The sequence below is a fragment of the Osmerus eperlanus genome, chromosome 20 (assembly GCF_963692335.1).
Source record: "Osmerus eperlanus chromosome 20, fOsmEpe2.1, whole genome shotgun sequence".
Classification (NCBI taxonomy): Eukaryota; Metazoa; Chordata; class Actinopteri; order Osmeriformes; family Osmeridae; genus Osmerus; species Osmerus eperlanus.
The window spans coordinates 6,649,023-6,674,489 of NC_085037.1; the positions used below are offsets into that span (position 1 = coordinate 6,649,023).

The following is a 25,467-nucleotide window of genomic DNA, read 5'->3' on the forward strand; positions in this document are numbered from 1 at the left end:
CCCCCTTCCCCCCTATACCTCCCTCCACCCCCCTCCCAAGATTCTAGAGTAAACACTGGATTACCCAGAGCACCACCTGTGGCCCAAACACTGCTCCACCAGGGCAAGTTCCTCCACATAGCAAAGACGATCCTGAAATTATATAAAAAAAACTTAATATGAGTCTAAACTACACACCCTCTATTTCTAACTCCCTGTCATCAGATCGGCCCCACACACCCCCTCCCCTATTGAATCTGAGACAAACCCTGCATCCACTTTTCTTCCAATGCATTGTCATCAAGTTTTCTTTCTCCTTTCAAGGAAATCCAGGTAGCTTTGTTCTATGCAGCACAATTAACTCTACATAATTAAGGCTATTTCTAGAGCGTCAAAAATAATAGTCGATAAACTACTCTGCCAAGAAAATGGAAAATGCAAATAGTATGATTCAGAAACTTGGGTAGCCGCTCGTAATTGTCTCACCTGTGCAGCTAGAAAAACACTTGGGTGAATTAAACGGATAAAAAGAACAAATGTTTTCATCTGCCAGGTGCGGACATGGATCCTTATTGTGGGCTACACCACTGCTTTCGGCGCCATGTTTGCCAAGACCTGGAGGGTGCACGCCATCTTCAAGAACGTTAAGATGAAGAAGAAAGTAAGTGTTTTGCAAGACACACATACACACACACATACACACACACACATACAAACACACACACACATACAAACACACACCCTCCAAAGATCAGCACATTGGTCAGCAGCTGCTTGAAACACAATAGCCAGGTTTTGTGTGTGTTGGAGTGTTCAGGGGTTTGTTAATGCGTGTTGTCATGTGCACAGGGGTGTGTTAGGGTGTGTGGGTGTGTTAGCGTGTGTTGCATGTACAAGGCTGTGTTAGTGAGTGTTGTTGCGTGAACAAGCACCCCAGTTAGTACATGTTGGTGTGTGTACAGGGTGTGTTTGGGTGTGTCGGTGTGTGTACAGGAGTGTGTTAGTGTGTGGTAACAGCCAGATATCCAGTGTGGTCTGCAGAGGCCGGGGCAGCAGTAGAGCGGAACACAATGAGCTAGCGTCATAATTGGCCATTATGGAGCTCTTATGGGAGTGTAATCCTGGCTGGTTTTAAACAGCAGAGATGGAGGCCCTTATTTCATTGAGTTAGCCCACATCTCACTCCACAGCCACCAGAGAGAAAAGAAGAGGGGGAGATAGGAGTCGGGGGGGTCTGTGTGTACTGTGTGTCTGACCTTTGAACCCTCTTGCGGACCCAATCAAGGGTTGGATTGATGGATGATCATGGTTCTCAAATCCAGTTCATGTGAAACTGAGATGTCTTAAGGACCAGCTAAACTTGCATCTGGTTGCATTGTGCAAATCAGAAGCGGCAAGTTCTTTTGGTAAATAAAAATGGTAAACGGGCTGCATTTATTTAGCGTGTTTTTATACCTTAGCGGCACCCAAAGCGCTTTACAATTTTGCCTCTCATTCACCCATTCATACTCACACTCACACACACCGACGCACACGGATAATGACAGTGTGACGGTCACTTTTGTCACACTGTCATTATCACTTGGCGTCAAGGTGAAGTGTGTCACATTCAACTGGTGATAGTGAAACAATATATGCGCTGACTGCAAAAGTGACACCGCTTTAAGTGAGGACATACACAGGCGTGACTTGATGTAGCACATGGTTAGCATGTTGTCTAAACAACTCCCTCTGCTGTAAACAAATGTGTTAGAAAGGGTTTGTTTGTTGTGTGTGTGTGTGATTGTGTACTGTACATTCACTCACACCCACTATTTTTGGTGATACTCTGTTGGTATGTTTTTTGTGCGTCAGCGTCTGTGTGTGTGTGTGTGTGTGCGTGCGTGCGTGCGTGCGCGTGTATACACTCAGACACGTACACACACTCAAAGACATTATGCTTAGTGACTTGTTTCCGGTGACAGCTTGATATGTACTGGAAGAAATCCCAAGCAGACATCTAAAGAGCTTGAAACACCACCACCCTGTCTGCGCCTCTGAGACACTGAGGTTATGTCAAGTGTTGCCAACCCCATGTGTGTGTGTATGTGTGTGTGTGTGTGTGTATGTTTGAAGTTGGCCCTATCATATTTATAGACTCTCTACCTGTCGGAATGTGTAGTGTGACGGCTACAGGAGGATGCTTGGGAGAGCTATTGTCTTAGAGAGAAGGAGGGAGGCAGGGAGGGAGGAGAGGTGAGGGGGATGATTGGTGGGAGGGAGGTGAGGGGGGGATTAAGAAAGAGAATGTGGACGTGTAAAGGACGGAGAGGGAGAGGTGGGCTAGTAGTAAAGAGGTGTAGGATAGCTGTCCAAAAGAGGGAGGGAGAAAGGGAGGACGAGAGGGAGGAGCGAGGAAGGAGGGAGACTGACATGCAGCGTATGCTAGAAGAACAGACAGGGTCGTCTTCCACTGACAGTAGTTCAGTTGTAGGTAGTATCTATTCTGGCTATAGCTGAAACCATTAACAAGTGTAATTTTTCTAGGGTATTTGGTTGAACCTTATTTTATTTTAATAACGAATACTAATAAGCTCCTCATGATACACACATACACACACATTCACCTTCAATCTCCAATCCATGGAAGCAGGTCAAAACAAATGTTTCCTCAGGAGCAAGACTAAGCCCACATCTTAAATCCTCAAGATGGATTCTCAGCTGGACTCTCTCTCTCTCTCTCCCGCTCTCTCTCTCTCTCTCTCTCTCTCTCTCTCTCTCTCTCTCTCTCTCTCTCTCTCTCTCTCTACCTCTCCCTCTCCCTCTCCATCTCATGTAACCTCCTCCACACTGATTGAGTGCAGGTGCTTGGGCTGGTTCAGAGAGATAGCTGCTGTCAGTCTTGTGGTCTGTACCAGGGGAGAGCAGGGGAGAAGAGGGGGGGGCATTGTTTGCAATCTCTTCATCAAGTAGAGGTCCTAGAACACACACAAACACACACCCTCAAACATACACAAACACACGCACACACAATTTTATGTAATCATCCCCCCTCACCCACCCACACACGCAGACTAACAGACACACACCGACGCACACACTGACACACACACAAACAACAGACAGCAGGCTGTAAATCAGAGGACACGCTCAATAAGGGTTCCGCTCAGAGAGGTGAGCCCAGCAGTCCTTCACTCCGAAAGAGCAGGGCTCAGCGCTGGCCAAGCACTTGGGCCTGTCTGTCACCTGCTTCTCCACACATACACAACTTGTCTGTTCCTGAGATATACTCCAGAGCCAACTCAGGTTGGATTCGAGTGAGATATGACTCTGGACAGGAACACAGAGAGCACACACACACACACACAGAGAGATCCAAAACACCCAAAGAAAAAACATGCTAACATATAAAAAAAACGAAATTCATCGTTAAGTTAAAACACACACCACACACAGTAGTACACACACCAAAGCAGAACTCCACCAAAACTAGCCTGTATTGAGTCCAATCCTATACCGTGTCTTCCCTCTGCTACATATTTCACGCAGCACACGGATGTCAGTCCACCCAGGACAGAGTGCATGGTTGGTTCTAACCATGGATCAGCTCTAGCATGCACTCATCCTGCCGCTAGGCTAGGCCGAAGCATTTAAAATCCAATCATGACAGCAGAGAGATGACCAGCCCTGAGGCACAGGAGGCACTCTGCCGGACATGACGCTCCATACACACATGGAATTGTAGATGGCATGTCTAGATATGGGATGTACTGTTTAGAGCAGTAGATCGAGATGCGATTGTCTGAATGACCGGAATGCTTAGTGTGGTCATGTCTCCCTCAGAGGAGACATGTCATGTCTCCCTCAGAGGAGACATGACAACGGCCCCACGTCCTCATTATAATCCTAGCTCTCATCATCGTTGACGTTGGCAAAGCGTTTGATGTGTTTCATCTACTGCACAGCAGAGAACGCTGCAACAAATCCACCTCCCACCCGACCTCCTCCGCTTCATAAGGAACGTCCGAGCATGTCCAGGGTTGAGGAAGAGTACCTGGTGTTAGTAGATGTTTTAGCCCCATATAGAACAGGAGGTCTTCCATTCTCCGTCTCATCTGTTCTCACAGTACAGTCTCCCCACTGCAGTGCTTCCTTTCTCCCAGAATGGGCTCCAATCAAAGCCTTCTAAAAGACCACAGATCAAAAAATCAAGACCCCCCCCCCCCCCACTCCCCCCCGTCCAGTACCCCCCCCCCTTCCCCCCACCCAAGAGGCAAACCTGGGGGAGATCCAGTGACAGAGAGACGACCACTGTGTTTCATTTAACACCGTTACCCCGAACATCGCATCAGCCTCCATGCGGGTGCCACTGACCTTTCCTTTGATGCCGACACCGGACAGGTCAAACGCTGCTTTAAATAAAGATCAGACGGAAGGACACACCTTTCATCTCCTCTGAAGTTCAGCCCACCACAAAAGAGGGTCTGGCTTGAGAGCTGCTCGCTGGACGTTCCGAGGTTTGACCCGCCACGGCCGATTGTGGGGGCTGAGCCGGGATGAGGGTCCAAATTGATTGGAACCCTAACGGTTTGGTTCGCCAGTTTTACAGTCAGGTGCTCGATAGCTGGGACAGAAGGTGCTTCTCAGCAATGCAGTTGTGGTTTATTTGTGTTTGGTGTGTATGCAATTAGGTGGCCAGTTGCCTTTGTGATCAGCGTCTCTACCGCAACAGAACGCTGTCTTTTAGAACGCTAATAGAGATCATTGGTTCCGGGCATATTGGGTCTCAAACCCACATTCCACCCTGCATACTTAGACGTTCCATCCTTTGTCTCCCAATGTCTACCATCTCCCTTATCCATTCCCCTAACGGAATTCGTTCACCTTCCTCACCACTTTCTAACCTCTCTCTCTTTGTTCCTGCAGATCATCAAGGATCAGAAGCTGCTGATCATCGTTGGAGGCATGTTGCTCATTGACTTGTGCATACTTATCTGCTGGCAAATAGTTGACCCCCTCAAGCGAACAGTGGAGGAGTACAGCCTTGAGGTAAGGACCCGGGTCTAGTCCTTGCCCTCCTTTAAAGCAACCGGAAGACCAGAGTTTTTTCTGGCCTGATCGTTCCATGAAATATTCAGGACCGATTTTAGGTTGTTTATAGGGTCAAGAGGGTTTCTATTCCAGTCCCTTTCACACCCTTTTTCTACAAATGACTGTGGCCACAAGACAACATGTCTGCCGGGGGCTGTGGCACCAGAGTCTTTGCTGTGGTTGTTATTTTTGGGTCAGGATATGAGCCACTGCCACCTTCTGTGCCCCCCTTCTTGCCAGCTGGGGCATTGGCAAGGTATGTTGGAAAGAGAAGCACTTGGCTCAGTCTGCCCATTCTGCTGGGTAAGGAGGAGGTGTCTAAAGCGGTAATGACCTGAGCCTGAGCATGATTGGCCAGGGTGAATGATCTGATCTTGTCAGGATTGGTTGAGGACCATCTAGCTTTGCCAGTATTAGTGGAGAACAGTATTTGCCTTGCCAGGATTGGCCAGCCAGCAGGATGGGTTTAAAGACAGACTGGTAGGATTATCAGAGGTAGACTAAGCCTTGGTGGGATTATTTCCTGGGGGTCTTTATAGTGACTGTCAGGAATGGTGAGGAATTCGAGATGGTGATTGTAATAGTGCGGGCTCTGATAGAGGTTGCTTGTCAACACATCCTTCCACCTTTTTCTCATTTTGGCAGTTCAACATCTAGAGCTGGTGACTAATAGTCTGTTTATGTGTCCTTAACAATGACTTTTTAGAGTGTGAAAATACTATCTATGTATGGTTATAAATACAACCCACTCCACAGTATGTACAAAATAACCAAATAAGCTTGGGTTAGGGTTCATATTCAGGAATTCATCTGACAGTACACACTCACCCACAAGGTACACTGCCTAAACATACTAACTACTACAACTGTCTCAGAAAATCCAATTAATGCTATAAACCTGATTTTCAACTGATCTCCTTTGAAGGCAAGCTACAAAGCCATCAAACTAATCGGGGTGTTCTGCTAAGTGTATATTTCCTCCTAATGAGACTTCCTTTCAATTCCTCCAGACACCCTGATGTAGGCCATCGAACCCTCAACACCACTCGCCCAGGTTTTTGATAGGCCAACACCCCTAAACGCCAACGCAATTGGACGAGTACCCCAGTGGCTCCGTCCAATCACTAGAGGCTACCGGGAGGTTACCGGGGTAGCTTTGATGAAAGCCTGGTCCCTGACTGTTCGTTTTCTTCAGCGGGTGCTTTGATGCTTTTGACCCCTGTGAAGTTGCCCGTTTTTTTTTTGCCGTTTGTTTGCTTGCTTGTTTGCTCCTGCGGGGGAAGAACGACGCCAGGCACGGAGGAGGGATGGCTGACATTCTTTCCCAGTTTTGACTTCTCTGTGACTCCAATTAGAGGGGATGCCTCTGAAATGATAAGTAGTGCTTAACCGGAACGGCGAAGCAGGGAATGCTCTACGGCAGCGAGTCTATCTCTTTCTTTCCATCAGGAAAAGGACATTTTCTTTGCAATCAATCCTTAAAGAGTTCTTTACAACAATGATGGCTGGTCGTTGCAGGATAGGACGAGGGTGTACGCTCTCAATTTGCACTGTTTAAAACAAAGCTTCTATTCATGAGGAAGATAACTGCCTCAATGTCTTGCGGGTGTTGTGAAAACTCGCTAACATATGCATTTTGTGAATGTTGTCGGCGAGCACAGCTGGTCCATGGAGTCCTCTCACACTCTTAAGCCTTCAAGCTGAGGGAGCGTGAACGTATTAGCTTATTCAAGAGTAGGAGCCTACATTTCTGGGCTGGGGCTGGAGGATCCACAGGAAACCCCAGGAGGCCTCAGGCAGCCCCGGCTCTCATGCCCAGCACCAACAGCCTCTCCTGGGTATTGGACTGGAGGGGAGCCAGCCTTGGGGAACCAGAGCCCGCGGCTGCTGTCGGCCTCTGGGTCTTTGGGCATGTGTGTTTGTGTGCTAATAGCAGCCACTGCGAGTGGAGAAAAAAGCTAGAGATAGCCTGAGAGAGAGATGGAGGGTGGGATAGAAAGAGACAAGAGGAGGGAGGGATGGGAGGGAGGAGGACAGATGCAGAGATGCATACAGAGTGTAGCATTTACATAGAGAAGTTTGAGATAGATTGTTGAGATATACGGAATTAGAAAGACATGAAAAGCCTCAACGGGAATGTAGAGAGAGGGAGTGAGGGGGGAAAACGACAGTGTGTTAGAGAGAGGGGAGAGAGAGAAAGATGTCGGAAAAGAAAGAGACAGAGACGGAGAGCTGTGGGACGGAAGAGCGTCTCAGCTGGCTGGTTGGCGTGGCGACAGCGTCAGGTAGTAGCGGTGGCGAGGGAGAGATGGGATCACTGCAGACCTTCCTCTGGAGGGCCACGCTGGCGCATGGAGAGATTAGACATGATTGATTGGTGGAGAGGAGAAGGACCATTAACTCTCCGTGCTTTTTTCCCCTGGCCCCACCCCTTCCTTCCTCCCATGTGCCTCTCTCTCTATCTCTCTCTTTCTCTCTCTCTCTCAACTTGCTCTCTCGAATATCTGTCCTTCCCCTCTCCTCTCGACTCCTGTCTCTCCATCATCCCTGTCTCTCTCTCTCTCTCTCCCTCTTTCTCTCTCTCTGTCTCTGTCTCTCTCTTTCTCTCTCTGTCTCTTCCCTCTATTACTCTCCTTGCCTAACAAGGGATACTCAGGAAGCATTGACCTTGGAATGGCGCAGAGCTCAGTCCACCAGGTGTACCCAAGGGCATACAGTATGACAACATGGCCATATTGAACTGTCACTAGTGTGTTGAGCCTGGCGTGATGGAGGGTTTGTTGCTTTGATCGTCACCCAAGGGGTGTTGGCTGTTGACTTTCAGAGTCAGAAGGGACATTTTTACATGCAGGAGATGGATGACATGACGCTTATGTTCATGTTTGGGGCGTTCCTGACCATGAGCGTATGTTTGTTGACATGAACAGCGCTGATGAGATTTAACCCACAGGGGCAGGCGCTAAGTCAGTACCCACTACAGTACAACTGTTGATCCAAGCCCAGCAAGCCAAGGCAACTAAAGAGGACTTCCTATTACCCCTTACCCCCCCCCCCCCCCCCCCACCACCACCACCACCACCACCACACCCGGCCTTTAGCTGCCTTAAAGCAGGAGAGGGAGGATAAAGTTATGAGTTAGTCTGTGGTAACCAGCAGAACATAAAACAGGCCGATTTAGCCACATCTTAGCGCCCCTTTAGTGAGTGAGGGGAAGGGCTGGAGATTAGAGGGAGAGATAGTTTCAAAGCTGGTTCTTTAAAGGAGCAGAGGGTGGCCTCCGAGTGCCATTTCATGGCTCGTCTTCAAGGTGCTGGTTTTTAATTAGGATATGCAGATGAAGGACACATACTCCGGTTATGACTGTGACCTTGACACTATCTCCTAACCCCCCGCCCCTTTACATCAAGCCTTCTCACACTTCAGACCCCACTTGAAACTTGCCCTTGTAGACTAAATTCAATAAGAGCACGCATCGCAGAGGAAAAACACACTTGCCCCACATGCAGATTCTAATTGGAAAACGTCCTGACCTCAGTGTCTGGCTACTCGGAGCAAAGGACTGTTCTACTGATCCACGTCAGTTCTCTCTCTCTCTGGACTAGGGCCAAGACCCTGGACAAGCCCCTGGCTGGCTAATATAAATGCCCCTGACAGTCCTGTACTGTACATCCTGAGACTAATGGGGGACAGCGTTGGGGCAACGGTGAAAGAGCTGGGTTCTGTTGAATTATTGAATGATTCTTAAAGGTTGGGATGGCTGGTTGGCTGGCTAGCTGGTTGACTGGCTGGCTTGTTGACTGGCTGTGTGGGTGGGTGTGTTTGTATGTGTGTGTGTGTGCCTATGCACTGTGCATATGTGTGTGCTGAAGCCTTTTCCTATGGCCTGGCCAATGTCTCTGGTGTGATGAAGGACAAACTGTCAAGAGGCTGATTAGCATTCTGGTGGGTCCTGCTGCATACCCTCTCTATTTTCTCTGCTTTTCTCTCATTTTCTCACCTCTCCTCCCTTGCCTCACCTCTTTTCCTTTCTCCTCTGCTCCCCTCCCTCCTCCTCATCTCTTTTCTCCACAGTCTCCTCTCCTCCTCTCTCCCTCCCCTATCTCTCTCTCTCTCTCTCTCTGTCTCTTTCTCTGTCTCTCTCTCTTTCTCTCCCCCTTTCGTTCTAATGCTGCTGCTGCTGCAAGCAACCGACAGCAGGCGGGCGGGCTGCAAAAGAATATTGCAGTGTGGCATCGCCATGGCAACGGCCATGGTTCCTGACACCCCATAACGAGCAGAGAGCGGGAACGTTGATCCAGGAGACCAAAATAGAGAAAATGGGGCTTTGGCTCCCAGTGCCAACACCCATGATACATGCAATGACACACACATTCAACACACCACATAATGTGTGAACACACACACATACATGCTCTCAAATAGACACGTAAATTCAGACACGCACTTGAACATGGAAATTGTAAACACACGCAAATCCTATCTTTCGCTGTCTGCACCCTGCCAACCCACACCTGTGAGAGAGAGAGAGATAGGTTGGGGGGGAGTACCGGAATGAGGGGTTGTCATGGCTGCTTTGACAGTACAGGCATTCTCTCTAAACTTCACGGAACCTGGCAGGCAGGCAGGCAGGAAGACATGCACACAAGGAAGGCAGACAGGCTATGACTCATTCAAATCTTTTGATGTGCAAATGCTCTTTCTGAGACTGGGTCCAACACAATGTGAGGAGAAATTGGGTCTTGCACATGTGCAACCTGGTTATCTCAGCAAAACCTTTCCATAAAGTATAGAAATACACTCTTCCAGACAATATAGAAACACACCCTTCCAGACAATGTAGAAACACACTCTTCCATACAAAATAGAAACATACTTTTCCAGGCAGTATAGACACACACTCTTCCAGACAGCATAGAAACATACTCTTCCAGACAGTATAGAAACACACTTTTCCAGACATTATAGGAACTCCCTGACACGCGCTTGGGAGCTCTCCTATTTTATTCTCTATTTTTTCATCTCTCTCCAAATGTTCTTGTCTACTGCCTCTCTCCCCCCCCCCCCTCTCTCTCTCTCTCTCTCTCTCTCTCTCTCTCTTCCCCCCTGATTTGTGTTCCTCCATCTCTGCTCTCCCTCTCTTCCTCCTGCCCATGCTCTGTTTCTCTTCTCCCTCGCTCGCTCTCCAACCGAGGGATGTGGGGGACATGTAGATAGGTGCACTACCCACAGAATGGGTAGAGGGGGGAGGTATGCTTGTGCGTGTGTGTGTGTCTGTGTGTTCAGGGGGGAGAAGAGGACCAGCTGTCACTGACAAATGACATTGGTGGCTGGACTACGTGCCCACTGCTGATGTGAGACATGTCAGGGATAGCCAGGGGTGGCACCACACACAACAGCAAGTACAGGCAGGCATATGCTTGTGCATACACACAGACACAGTGACACACATCTGAACAAACGCACATAATCACGTGGACCCGCACACGTGCCGTCCCCCCCCACCGGCACACACACAGATGCACGCGCACACACACCTGCAAAGATCCTCACTCCCATTCAATATTCTCCCAGGTCTTCTCTGCAGAGGCGGGCTGTTGTATGCAGCTGTCAATGCCATGTGAAGGACATGGAGACTCCAGCGTGTGCACAGAGGCTGTGGACAGCCTGACGGCTCACATCTGACTCCTCTCTCCCTGCTGCTCAGGGCTGAAGAGCAGACAAACCTTTTGAAATGTTCCGTTTGATATGACTTCACACTGCATCAGCCGAACGGAAAGGTTCGGTCGGCGAACAAATGTCGCTTGCTATACGGTCTGAATCCGAATTTGAATCTGAGTTTACGGTCTGAATCGGCCGCCAGCTGTACCCTCTGTGACTGTCTGTATGAGGTCAGTGGTGATACCCGAGTCAAAACCATACAGGCATCATACCAGACATTATTAGGAAAGATCTTCTGTGACCACAGATGGTTGCAGATCTCTCTCTTTCTCTTTTAAATCCCTCTCTCTCTCTACTCTCTCTCCCCAGATCTATCTCTCTCCATCCCCTCTCTCTCCATTGAGCTCTCTGTCACTACCCTCTCTCTCTCCCTCTCGCTCCCTCCCTCTCTCTTTCTCCCTCTCCCTCTCTCACTGTCTCTCGCTCTCTCTCTCCATGATCAATAGCAGCTTCCAGACGTTGTGTCGTTAAAGGATAACCACCACCCACCTAGATCCTTTCATCGACTTAAATGAAGGGGAGCGAGGGAGAAGAGGAGAGGAGAAAGGAGAATGAAATAAGGTCTTTATCTGTAGGTCTGTACTCGTCCCATCTAGAGAGAGGGAAGGAAGAGCAGAGCAGAGGAAAGAGACAATAGAATGTATATCTATAGATTGATCTTGCATGTCGAAACAGAGATGGAGGGAGTGATGGAGGGCTGAAGAAAAGAACAATCGGAGACCTGGTTAACAGAGAGTCCCATGAGACAATGACGGTGATAGTGTATTTCGATGTAGGTTCTCCATGCTTGTCATAGAGAGAATTACATAGCACTGCCTAAAATAAAAACAGAAATAGACCATCCGTTTTCAGAATGGCCACTGTAAGAACGTCTGACTCGTAACGAAACGGGGTTGCTTTCGGCGATACAGTGGACATCTTCTGGTCATAGCTCATCGCCTTGGCTCATCACCCCGGCCTGTTAGGGAAAGGCTTTCGCTAGCGTGTCTGAGCATGATTTTATCCATGCAGGAAACAACAGGAGCTAGCCTCAGAAGCCTCTCGAAGTGTGTCACAATGCGCACCAGGGACACTGCTGTTTCTAGGCCAGCCTGGCCTGGCTAGTAGCTTACCCACCACCCGCCACACTGAAATCCAGTATCTGTAACCTAGCTAAACACAGACCCTGTAACCTAGCTAAACACAGACCCTGTAACCTAGCTAAACACAGACCCTGTAACCTAGCTAAACACAGACCCTGTAACCTAGCTAAACACAGACCCTGTAACCTAGCTAAACACAGACCCTGTTACCGAGCTAAACACAGACCCTGTAACCTAGCTAAACACAGACCCTGTTACCGAGCTAAACACAGACCCTGTTACCGAGCTAAACACAGACCCTGTTACCTAGCTAAACACAGACCCTGTAACCTAGCTAAACACAGACCCTGTTACCGAGCTAAACACAGACCCTGTTACCTAGCTAAACACAGACCCTGTAACCTAGCTAAACACAGACCCTGTTACCGAGCTAAACACAGACCCTGTAACCTAGCTAAACACAGACCCTGTTACCGAGCTAAACACAGACCCTGTTACCGAGCTAAACACAGACCCTGTTACCTAGCTAAACACAGACCCTGTAACCTAGCTAAACACAGACCCTGTTACCGAGCTAAACACAGACCCTGTTACCTAGCTAAACACAGACCCTGTAACCTAGCTAAACACAGACCCTGTTACCTAGCTAAACACAGACCCTGTGGAATCAAGTCCTATAGCTGTACCAAGGACCCAGGACCTGTAGACTAGGACCACAACCCATCCAGACAAACAGAGCTCTCTGTGTAGCACGGCAGCAGTAGCAGCTGTAGCAGGAGGTAGGGGCTCACCAAGGTAGGGTCTCACCATTTGTCCTAACATACCCCAGATTCCTGTATTAGATGAGTCGGTTTATGCATGGCTGAGCTTGTTCAAGGGAATCTGTCGAAGAGGAACAACAGAGGCGGCGGAGGGAGTTGGGGGGGGGGGATAAAATGTACTTCCTTGGTGTTACTCTCTTCCTTTCTCACGCATGCTGTTTTTTAATTTTTCTCTCATCCTCCCTCCCTTTCTCTTCCCTCTCTCTCTCACCGCCTCCCAAACCTCTTCTCCCACCTCTCCTCCTCCGGTCTGCAGTTGCTAGGCAACAACTGATTGAGTATGAGGGTGATGCAATTGACCAATTAGAAGCGTTCCAAATGAAAAGTGGTGTCAAGAGTTCCCACGGTAACCTGCAGAGGTCTGTCCAGTTTGAGCCAATATATAAAGTGCCACACACAAACACACATACAGGGGCCTTATCTTATAAAGATGCATTTGTCTGGTAATCCACTTTTTGGTCCATATTTTTGGAACGTCATTAGCTAGGATCAAAGGACACCCTAGAATGTGTAGAAGAATAATGCAGAGTGAGCCTTCAGCCTGATGCTAGTAGGTAAGTATTGTGTCATCAAGTGTAGTTCAGTCAGGGTATCCAGGGTGTAGATGAAAGATTATATGTACCCTGCACCCACCCCACCCCCACCCCCATAGGAACAAAAATCTGTCTCTCTCTCTTTTAAGCTCTTTTTCCATCTCTCAATCCCTTCCTTCTTTTTTTCGACCGCCAGCCTCTCTTTGCCACCCCTCCCCTTCTCTCTTTCTCTCCCTGCACCACCCTTTCTCGTTCCCTGTGTTGGGAACAGGGCCACACTCCATCACCATGCAGACACATCCATCGGACTCTTCCCACAGGTCGTCAGCACAGGGAACATTCTATTAGGCTCTCCTAGACGACCCCTGGCACACAGCTGGGGACCCGTGCTCTGTCTGCCTGACCCAAAACACACTCCTTTAGCCATCCTGCAGATAGCAGCCGGGATGATGATGATGATGAGAACAGTAAGGATGATGCTGGGGATATTGGCAACAATGATAATAAGCTGGTGGTGCTGGTGAACTCAATGTTATTGACATCTACCGTTCAATTTCACTTAAAAAGGATGATGATGAACCGACTCAAAGCTGCCAATCAAGATTTTTTATCCAATCAACGTTTCTGCTGGATCCAGACCTCATTGGTGTGTGTAGTGTATTTCCTGTTAAATGAGTGTCTAGTTAATGACCCTTAACCTACTCACACTACCAACAGTTGGTCAGTTAAGTGTGGCTTTATCGCTCATTGGGGAAATACTGTCATGCTACACACACACACACACGTACACACAAATATTTACCTATACATTCACACCCTTCCTTGAAGGGAGGTGTAATTGTCAGTCTATAAAATAAGATTTCAAAGTTTTCATTAAAATGACTTGGCCCATTTGAATCCCACACACACTGCAGTGAGAAAGACACCACAGGGCGGGGTCTCCCCCCGTGCTGTGATATCTCAGGGAGAAGTTGGGGATATGATGTTGTTCCAGTGGTCTTGAGTGATGGAGATGAGTGGCTACAACAGAAAAACCTAGCAAATTCCACTTTGGTGCAAGTTGGGTCAACCTGTTCTGTTTTTCAGTCGACTGTGGTTATGTTCAAACGCTAGAGCGTTATGTGACCAAAATAGCATGTTGCGTTCAGAGTTCTAGCATGTTGGCTTCTATGCATCGATCCTTTAGAAGATTGTGTGGTCATTAAATTGAACCTGCTTCCCTTTCAGAGGGATTCTCAGGCTTATGTTTCAGTCACACACACACACACACCTACACACATGCACTCAAAAACACACGTGTGTGTTCAGACACACACACAAGCACACACTCAGGCTCAATGTCTGCGGAGGTGTTTTTTCCAAGCTCAAGGACAAGGAGATGCCATTGAGATAGCATGGCCTCTGACTGACACAGTGTGTGGGCGGTGAGGAGGGCAATTATAGAGAGGTTAATTACTGATCTCCCACACCTCTGGCTTTGGCACCCTCACACACACACTTACACTTTACTTTCACATTCAACATGCTCTTACACATTAACAATGCACACACACTGGTATTTTCACATCACACTCCACACACACTCACTTGGGGGGCACGGTCAGACCCAAATGGAGGAGATGTGAACTTTTTGCAACCACTTGTACCAACGGTTAGTGCTGCGTCAGCTCAGTGAGACAAGGCATACAAATAACTCTAGCTGGCACAGAGCTCCCCCCCCACACACACACACACACACACAGAACACACACACTCAGGACCTTGAGCAGACACCTGCCTATGCCCTGTACTAGATATATTGTGTGTAGAATATACACCGTGAGAGGGCAGGGGGGAGGACAGCGTGGCAGACAATAAAGGAAGAGAGACAGATATGCCGGCAGGCAGGTCTGGACTCGGACTGAAAAACGGCCCGGGACTTTGAAACGCAGACTGGACCATGACCGTGTATTATTATTATATATATATATATATACATGTATATTTTTTGCATTATGCTGTGGACGTTTGACCGGCCGTTCGGGAAATCTCTCGACTCTCCCGACGGCCAGTCCGACCCTGCTGGCAGGTCTTCTCACCTTCGAGATGAAGAGACGGGGAGATAAGAGAGATGTCTGCCCCTCAGCATAGTGCCGACCAAGGAGGAGGGAGGGATGAGAGATGGTGAAAGAGAGACGAGAGGGGATGAGAGATGGTGAAAGAGAGACGAGAGGGGATGAGAGATGGTGAAAGAGAGACGAGAGGGGATGAGAGGTGGTGAAAGAGAGACGAGAGGGGATGAGAGATGGTGAAAGAGAGACGAGAGGGGATGAGAGATGGTGAAAGAGAGACGAGAGGGGATGAGAGATGGTGAAAGAGAGACGAGAGGGGATGAGAGATGGTGAAAGAGAGACGAGAGGGTATGAGAGATGGTGAAAGAGAGACGAGAGGGGATGAGAGATGGTGAAAGAGAGACGAGAGGGGATGAGAGATGGTGAAAGAGAGACGAGAGGGGATGGCAGAGATGTCACGGCTGGTTAACGTCTGCCCGCCGCGGGTGACATTGATTAGCGTCTGTCGTCTGCGGGGCGGCGCGCCCGGCAATGAGAAGGTCAGGCAATTAAACCCCGTCTCCGTGGAGACGAGCTGGCACGTCGCCAACATACCTGCCCCTGCTCGGGCACCGACGGGCATGACGCACACAGCTGGTGACACCGGGGCGTCGGGCAGAGATAGGGTGCGTTCTCATGCGTAGCTCATGTGTGGATTCCTGTAACTCTGCTGTAACACTTCTGTTACTTTGCTGTCACTGGGCTGTCACTATGCGGTCACTGTGCGGTTGCTGTGATGCTACCGTGCTGTAAGAGTATGGTTTATGGGATGTCCCTGTGCTTTAACTGTGCTGTTGCTCTGCTGTATCAGTGCTGTTACTGTGCTGGTACTGTGCTGTAAGAGTTCAGGTACTGTGCTGTAATACTTCAGTTACTGTGCTGTGACATTTGACACATTTGACCCTTTCCCAGACTTTCATAGAACGTAACCTGTTTTTGGAAGGATACTGTTGGTTTAAAGCCTTACACATTCATAGAGCATATACAGCTCTTTTGATTTGAGTTTGATTTACTTTTGGATGCACTGTAGCCAGTGTGTTGGAAAACTCTTTAACCAATAGTTTGTCTTGTCAGATTAGTGTTTGTGTATGTGGAACACCCACACATGACACCACACTCACTCCATTAAAGTGGATCTCTGATCGTCAGAGATCAAATATTGCATTTCACCTCTGTCATGGTGTATAACAGTAACACAGATTTCATTAGAAATGTATCTGTACATCATGGTGTGTGTGAGTTGGGTTTATAATGGATGTTCTGACAGGTGAACATGCACTGATGGAATTGGGACTCCAATTATGTCTACTGACACCATTCACGCTGCTGCCACCTGTTCATGGGCTATCAATAATGAATGAATAATGTCATCATACTGCCACTGGCCAGGAAACTGCTAACATGCAGCACGTTTTCCCTGGACTCTTTCTCTGCAATTTCATCTATGTGTGTGTGTGTGTGTGTGTGTGTCTGTGTGTGTGTATGTGTGTGTGTATCTGTGTACACATCTGTGCACCAGCCCCAATTCATTGGTTGCTGCTGACATGCGTTGCCTCAAGGCAAGATGATGAACGTCCAGGATCAATATACCTCAGTGGATCAGGAAGTGCATGATGGGAGGGAGGGAGGGTGGGGGGGGGGTGGCTGATTGTAGCCATACCAGGCTATTAAAACCCAACTCTAGCCACTTAGCTGTGTGACCCTCACTTGAACTAGGTTGTATTCCACTCTCCTCCTCCCTTTTGAGTCCTTGAACCCCCCTTTCTTTTGTCAGTACCATGTCCTCCAAAATCCTGTCATGTTATTATTGGGCTCCAGTAACCTCACCTCTTACATTGTGTAGTGTTAGCATGCTGATACGTTCACCAGTGCTAGTTATTGTAATGACTATTGGGACATTGTTCAGCCGAAATGTTAATAGACAGTTAATTCCGCTGCTATGTAGATTGTTTCATGTTCTTTGGCCTGTTTCTCATAACCAACTGTCGCATAGCAGCCTAGTGCAGTGTGAGAGGAGAGGAGAGACACATTTTGGTGAGTGAGAGCAGGGGTCGGTGAGAAGTGTGAAGAGAAAAGAGGGAGTGAGAAGGAGGGAGGGAGGGAGGGAGGGAGGGGGTGATGAAAGAGAGGGGAGAAACTGATGGAATGAAGAGCATGATATGGGGTAGTTCTTGAGATGAGAGGGAGAGAGCGGGGGGAGAACGAGAGAGGGAGAAATTGCAGTGGGAGCAAGAGAGTGACTGAGAGATGATGGAGAGATGGAAGGATGTGCATGTCTGCTGCTTTAAGGGTCTAGTGTGTGTGTGTGTGTGTGTGCGCGCATGCATGCATGTGTGCACTGTACAGCATCTGCAAATGTGTGTGTGTGTCTCCCCAGATGACAGAGCAGTGTTGTTATCTCTCAGGCACGCCACCTTACCCCCCCCCCCCCCCCCCCTCACCCTCACCCCCCATCCCATCAGCCATCTGTACAGTAATTAACCTGACTGACACGCCAGGCATGCTCACCAGCCACCATGATCGCCTCGACAAATCGTACGACTTCTGTCGGCCAGCTTCTTGCCGAGGGAGGTGTTAGTGGGAGAGTGCGTATGTATGAGAGACGCAACTACTGCCATGCAGAAGAGTGTGTGTGTGTGTGTTTTGTTGTAGAGTGGGAATGCTCTAGAGCTAAGAAACGTAGGTGTACTTCTTTGATCTCTTTCTCTCTTGTCCCTGTCTTCTTCTAATTCGTTATGAAGTCATTATGAGAAAGCTCCACGCTGGACAGATCTCTGTGTAGTGAGGGGAGCAGAAGAGAAGTGTGTAGTAAGAGAGGTGTGTAGTAAGAGAGGGAACAGAGGTTTGACATGCATACCGATCAAGTGAGTCATCTTGTGTAAATGTGTGTGTCCGTTTGTGTCAGTGTGTTTGCAATTTATAGTCGTGGTGTTCTGTTAGTAGTAGTGCATTGCTGCAACTGCCCAAGAACACTTTGCAGTATTTTAGAATGCAGTAAGATCCCGACTTGAGCCCCCTGCTGGTTGGGTTGATGAGGTGCATTTCTACATCGGATGAGTAAACACCACACACACACACAAAGACGGAGGTTTAACATTTGACGCATCTATCATCAGTTAGTTATCATTCATATTTCACATCTGATTCATGAAGATATACATAGATGCATGAATTCTGTCCCCTCACAAATATATTCCTATTGATCCTCTCGTCCCTCTAATGAAATCCAGGTGTAGCTCCCTAGAGGACCAGCTCTGTATCAGCGATGGCATGATTGGATGGAGGAGATCGATACACTGGCAATGAAGAGAGAGAGAGAGAGAGAGAGAGAGAGAGAGAGAGAGAGAGAGAGAGAGAGAGAGAGAGAGAGAGAGAGAGAGAGAGAGAGAGAGAGAGAGAGAGAGAGAGGATGGGGAATGAGAGACAGAATCAGAAAGGGAAAGAGTTAGAGTTAGAGAGAGAGAACTCTCATCTGTGTGTGTGAGATGGCTGGGCACGTATAATTAACCACAACGGTTCAATCTCAATTAATCTGCTTCAGTCAGAATAGTAACGCTATTCTTACCAGTGGCTCTACTGAAGATGAGTCAAGTGTGCCTATTGTGGGTTTGCAGAGCACATACCATGGATATCATCTCCCCTCTGCAGCAGAACTCTAGATGTGTTATGTATGCCACCACGAAGGTTGGTGGAGCCTTGGCAGTTTCCTCTGTGCCCAAATCAATATATTTTCTGCTTTTAGACTTTTGACAGAATTTCCTCCCCTCCTTTCACCCATAATTGTCTCTCTAGTTTAATGTACCAGGGTCTCTCTTTTGCCTTTTCATCTTTCCATTATCTCCTTCTCCCCTCGACCACCATGCCCCCAGGTGGGCACTGCCAGCCCTACGATGCCCTTCACTGCTGGGCAGTGTGCCCAGGGGAGGGTGTCTCAGCACCTGCCCAGTCCCTTCTGGTGATTCCCGACATCTGCCAGCCTGGACCAGCTGAGCCTCAATCACCACCACCTCTCTGACCATCTGACATCCTGCCTTGCTGCCAATACAGCTAGCCTTGTGTGGCCAGCCTGCCAACCACACTAGCATAGCACTGCTAGCCTAGCATAATGCACTCAACCAAATGCACTCAGACAGCTAGCCGGCTAACACAGTTGGCTTAATTCACCACACCAAATTCATTCACTTGGGTGGCCTGCAAACACAACACTCCCCTCTCTCTGTCTTCTTCAGCCCTATGAGAGGGTGCCAGTACAGGCCTGCCCAGTGTGGGGACTGTGCCAGGGCACGCAAGCAAGAAAGCATGTAGTTATTATCCCCAGCTTGTGGCTTCTACTGGTTACCTCTGGGACAACCCCCCCATACCCCCCCCCCTATTAAAGTGTGAAAGTTAGTTAGTTAAAAAGAAAGGATTCCTTCCATACCACTAACTATGTTCCCTAAACAAACATTTCCACACAAACACTAATCCCCTTCAAACCCTTCTTCCATGAACCACAGAATCCATAGTCTCCAGGAATGTGCATGTTTGTCTTGTTGTCTTTTGACTCAGGTATTCTACTTTGCGTGATTGGTCGAGCACCGTCCTCCGCGTAATGATTGGTTGCTGTCCTTGGGGAGGCAGCTTCCTGACAGCTGGGGTAATTGACTGTGGGCCCTTTTATGGATTTCCTGCTCTGAGGTGATGTAGCAGAGGGCTGATCCTGATAGGACCTCGCGGTAGCTCTTTAAGGTCCCCACAGACACAAAGTAGCAGCCTGGCATGGCACTGCCCGCTCACACTTCAGAACCAACAAAGAGTCTGCCATTTTGAAAAGCCTTGTGTAGGTCATGTCGTACATGATACTGTCACAGAGCTGTATGCAGTGGTTCAGTAATCAATGTCAATTCATTTCCTGGCCTCCTGTGTATTTGATATTCTATTACTGTTTATGTATTGGAAAAGTATACACCATGCCTGTTTTAATGTTTTTGAAAGTCAATTACCTTGTATGGATAAGAGGAGGCTTTGTAAAGTCATATATGGAGGCTGTTAGCAAGCTTTGTCATACAGCAAGTAGACTACTGGGCCCAGAAAGCTCTTCATTTTACTTTTATTATAGTTTTTTTTGTCCTCTCTAAAGTATGAAATTGTGTGATCTGAAGCATCTGTGTAGGCCTATGAAGTATGTCTATAAATGGTGTCCTATATTCAAAAGGTGTGTGTGGTTCTGTGTTGCACTGTGTTGGATTGTCTCCGGGCAACAGAACGCAGCCATAAGGTGTTGTCTTTATCAGGGCCAAACCAAGGCAAGGAGTCCCTCTGGGTACCTCTGACTCACCCTCACTTTGGCGTGTATGTGTGTTTGTGTGTGTGTGTGTGTTCATGTATCTGCGGCCACAGCGAGGTGTTTACAAGGCTAACACACACACTCAGTGTGTTCCACTCATGGTGTCAGCTCCCAGAGGCTTCGTATCGATGTTTCCATCATGTCTCCTGCCCATTCTCCAGCTAGCAGGGTGCTGCTGAACATGTCATTCCCAGTGTGTGTGCGTGTGTTTTCATGTGTTTGCATGTGTGTATCGTGTCCGTGTACGTATGTGTGTGTGGCTGTGTGTTTATGTATGTGTGTGTGTGTGTACGTGCTAGCAAGCAGTGGGTCTGTCCTTTACAGCATGTCAGAGAGCTCCGGGAGAGTCCTGCTACATTTCTGCATCATCAGATCCCTGGAACGGAGGTAGAGACAGGGCCAGGGCCCTGAGGGTAGTTGTGGGCACCTAGAGAAGGGAGAGAATGATGGAGAGGTGTAGGAGAAACAGAGGGGTGAGGGCGGTTAGGGGGAAAATGGAGACAGAGAATCAAGGAAAAAGTTGTGGAGGAATAGAGAGTGAGAGAATGCGAACAGCAGGACAAGTGAAAAGGAAAATGACATGGAGAGAGAGAAGAGAGAGAAAGAGAGAGAGAGCGTCAGGGGTCATGCAATGGTCTGGCTCTCATCTCTCCCTCACACCTGAGGACGAGCCGTGGTCATGTGTCCCGGGCCGAGGGGAATGTCAGGGCCGCTTCACGCCGTCTGCCCTCGTTAGCTGTCCTCGCTCCACACACCGCCACACACCTGGGAGAGGGGGGGGGGGGGTCCCTGATGGGGAGATGAAGATGACACGTACAGGGACAGAGAGAGGGACACAGAGGAGGGAAGCAGATGGAGAAAGGTAGACTTAGAGCGGTCGTGTAGAAAGTGAGAGGAGTGAGGAGGAAGCTGAATGAAAACAGTATGCAGAGAAGAAGACAAAAACAACTGTTGGGGGAAAGTGGATAGAGAGGGAGAGACGAGAGGAGGGAGCAATATTGAAAATCCTCTACAGTCAACAAATATGACAGACTACAGATAAATATGTGTGGCTCCTAGAGTCAACACACACAAATACACGAAGCACTACTAACCCAGGAGCACATCAACATACAGAACCTTTGCTAGTAATCTATGTCTCTGCTGAGGCTTTCCTGTGGATAACAGAGCCAATTAAAGAAGCACAACATAGAACTCATGGCAACAAGGCCTCAGAGGACACAATTATGACACCCTCGCTCCCCTCACAGTGACAAGGGGAATAGGAGAGAGGGGGCAGGCAGAGACCAGGGAAAGAGGGATTCATAGAAAGAGAATATTGTGTTAGTTGTCCCTCTACTGGATGTAGGAAGGTTTCTTTTTTTCTGCTTTCCAAATCAATCACATCGGCAGCATAAAGAGTATTTTTCTGGGAGCACTGTTATTAATACATTTGCGTCTGTTCTTATTGAGGAATTCTGCTGTTCTATGCTCTATCCCTGCCTGTTATAAACCATAAAAAGAGCCCATGTTCTGTAGGGCTATTTCCTTGTGTCCAATCCCTGTTGCATTTCATGTTATCAGGATCCCGAGAGCAATTAAACTAGAAACACGTAGCGCTCACTCTGGAAATACCCCCCATGTTCAATTATTGTTAACATGGTAGATCATTTCCTCCATAAGATGCAATTTGGTATAATGGTTTGCAAATCAATAAAGCTTTGGTAAACATTGAATGAAGCAGATGATAGGGATACTTCCTAGCTATTAAATTATTTCCTGGAACTGTTGTTTGAGAAAGGATGTTGGGTAATGTAGTGCACTAGGTCAACCAATAAGAGAGAGTAATTATAAATATGATGATGCTGGTTTAGAGTAAGCAGCTCTTGGCACCCACATGTCCCTAATTTGTCACATAGAAAAGTGAAAGGTTTGCATGAATGTCACACTTAAACCCAGGTTTAAAGGGAGCCAATAGATTTGAGTAATTTTCCCTTGAAACAGTTATCTTTATTTGAGATGGAGGTCAATGTGTCCCACAGTGCAACCCACTCACACTCTCACACACACACACACTAGAGATATGTGTGTGTACGTGTAGTAGACAATATAAATGTGCTGTCACTGCCATATTCCTGGGTGTGGTGTAAGCAGACAGCAATCTTAGGAGGTGTTGGTTCAGAGTGTGATGGAAGGTTACTCGGACACCATCTTTCTCTGTTTAGTGTGTGTGTGAGTGTGTGTGTGTGTGTGTGTATATGTGTGTGTGTCTTGTTGGAAGGAGAGGGGGTGAGGCTGCTCTAATGACTTGTCAAGTCTGCTGGCTGATGCTCATTCAGAGCACGTGTCCTTGACTCAGCCAGGATGTATGGAGGCCCAGACAGTCACAAATCCTCTTGTTAGTTCACCTTATATCTGAACTCATTCTCTCTCTCCTGTGTTCGTTAACGTGATAGCTGGCCTCCCCCTGTCTGGTGTGGGGCATGGGGATGTTTCTGTGCAGGCTGTATGTGCTATGTGTGCATATTGATACTAAGTGTATGTTCATATGTGGGAGGTTTGTGACTGTGTTATCCTCGGCACTTAAAACAGTCCCTGATAAACCATTGCCAGTGTGCTGGCAGCCAGATAATATCTTCTTCAGTGCCGTCTCTGCGAGGCAGAAGACTAGATTCAACTGGATTATGAAGGGACATTAGATGAAGGAAATATTCCAGTGAAACCATTGTGTCTTCCATAACGAATGGGTGTGAAGCAATACTGCTCGATTTGCATATTTAAATATGCTCAATGTTCAGGGTTAGCCGTTTGCGCTAATGACGCGTTTAGTGCTTAATAAATCAGTTAAGGCAGCTTCCTGCTGGAGTTTGTGTGTGTGCATGTGTGTGTGTGTGTGTTCTGCCAACACACACACATCACACACAGTTCTGCTCTGCCAAGCCTCTTTGAAGTCCTGTTGTTTGAGGTCACCTATAATGTTCTGCTGGGCAGAGAATAAGAAATTGAAAGGAAAGAGACAAAATGTGCTTTTTTCCATCTTCTGGGTGATTATCTCCACTTAGAAACCCTACAGTAGTTCCACTGGGTAGATTGATTTGTCCAGGAGAGCCAGGACCCTTCTCCAGCCTGACCTGCTTGGCCTGCCTGCATGTAGGTCAGCACAGGCCAGGGGCAGTCCTCTCTTCCTCCCGCCCTCCATCTCTTCCTCCATGTCTTCCTCCTTCCCTCTTCCTCCAGCTATCCAGCCAGCCATCCATCCATCCATCCATCCATGCATATCTCTCTATCCTTCTGATTCTCTTTGTCACTCCCAGCCTCCTCCCTCCAGTACTGTCAACGTTACCCTTCCTTCTCCTTCTCTCACTGTGTCCTCTTATCACTCTCTATGAGATGACAACTCCCATCATGTAACTGTTTATTCACCAGGCATCTAAAGAGCATTGTGTGTGTGTACGTGTGCATGCAATTGTGTAGATGGCACTGGCACTGGTACATTGGTTCCTTAAACAGCTCTCCTGTTGTACAGACACTGATTCACTGGCTAGACTCGTCTGCATTGATCTCTCTCCCCCTCTCTCCCCCTCTCTTCATCTCTGTCCCTCTCTCTCTCTCTCTAGCTCTCCACATTCTCTATCACTGTTCATCTTTGTCTATTTCTTCTCCTTCTGGAAATACCACTGACAAAGTGACATAAATCCTTGCCACAAACTCCAGATATATTTTCTCTATCTCGCTCTCTCCCTCTTTCTCTCTCTCCTTCACTCCTCCATGGAATCCCTTTTGTAATGGCCATTGCAAGTGATGGAGTGTTTCTGTCAAAAAGCTGATGGCTCATCTATACACACAATACACACACACACACACGAGACACACATACATACCCAATGTACACTGTCATCAGAAGTCTGTAGAAGCTGTACTGTACACGAGAATGAGAGAACTCTCTATCCCCCCTCCCCCTCTCTCTGTACCTACCTCTCTCTAACTCCATTCCTCCTCCCTCCCCTTTCCCTCCCTCCCTCTCTTCAAAGACCCCAGTCCTGTCAGTATCCTTCTTGTCGACAGGCACATTAAAAGGCCTAACGTGCTGATAAATGACAGTAAAACACTGTCACCATGCCAACACCAGCATCATCATCATCACATAGCCACCCGATATCATAGCTGCTGCTCCGGGCCACTCAGCCCACCGGCTGTTGCCTGGCAACCCCCCAGACGGTCTGTTGGGCTGGTCTGGTGTGATAGTCGGCCATTTTGCTAATTGTATTATCATTGTAGTTCAGCTGAAGTTGCAGAACTGGGGCCTAGGAGACTTGGAACTCATGCATAGATAGATGTAAAGCTCAGTTGGGAAGTGACCTGCTTGTGTGATTTAACATCCAACCATGTCTCTCTTCTCCTCTCTCTTGTCCTCTCCTCTCATCAGACACAGGGATGGTGTGCCTCGTAAATAGTTCCTCCTTTCGTTCCCTGACCTACTTCTCAGTTCCTCCTCAACTTCTTTTCAGGCAGCATGCGTAGGAGCCTTGATCCCCCGCCCACCCCACGCATTCCCAAAGCCAATGGACATCCTCTATGATCATCCGAGAATAGTCTCCTCCACGTCATTGCTACGCATGCATATGTTTGTTCAGTGTATGCGTCGAGAGTTGACGGCAGAGCTTGTGTCACACGGAACTGCTCTTAGTGCTATCTCAGTACACAGTGGCGTCGCCTTCTGCAGTTTTTATGTTCGCACGCAAAGGTCTTTCGAAACTCACTCACTCACACTTTGAGACAGAGAGAGGCAGCGCTGACTTGTTTGGTCCGTGTTGACCCTTTGCTGGGTCCGGACACTGACCCCAATCAACCCTTTGAGTATGACTTCTA

At 48.1% G+C, this 25,467-nt stretch overlaps 1 protein-coding gene across 1 annotated transcript in view; it reads left to right on the forward strand.

Annotated features, from left to right (window-relative positions):
* The window catches only part of gabbr2 (gamma-aminobutyric acid (GABA) B receptor, 2), a 114,874-nt gene that overhangs the window by 77,833 nt on the left and 11,574 nt on the right, over positions 1-25,467 (forward strand). The window contains 2 exon segments of the mRNA XM_062487218.1: positions 533-640; positions 4,885-5,007. Coding sequence (XP_062343202.1) covers positions 533-640; positions 4,885-5,007 — 231 coding nt within the window.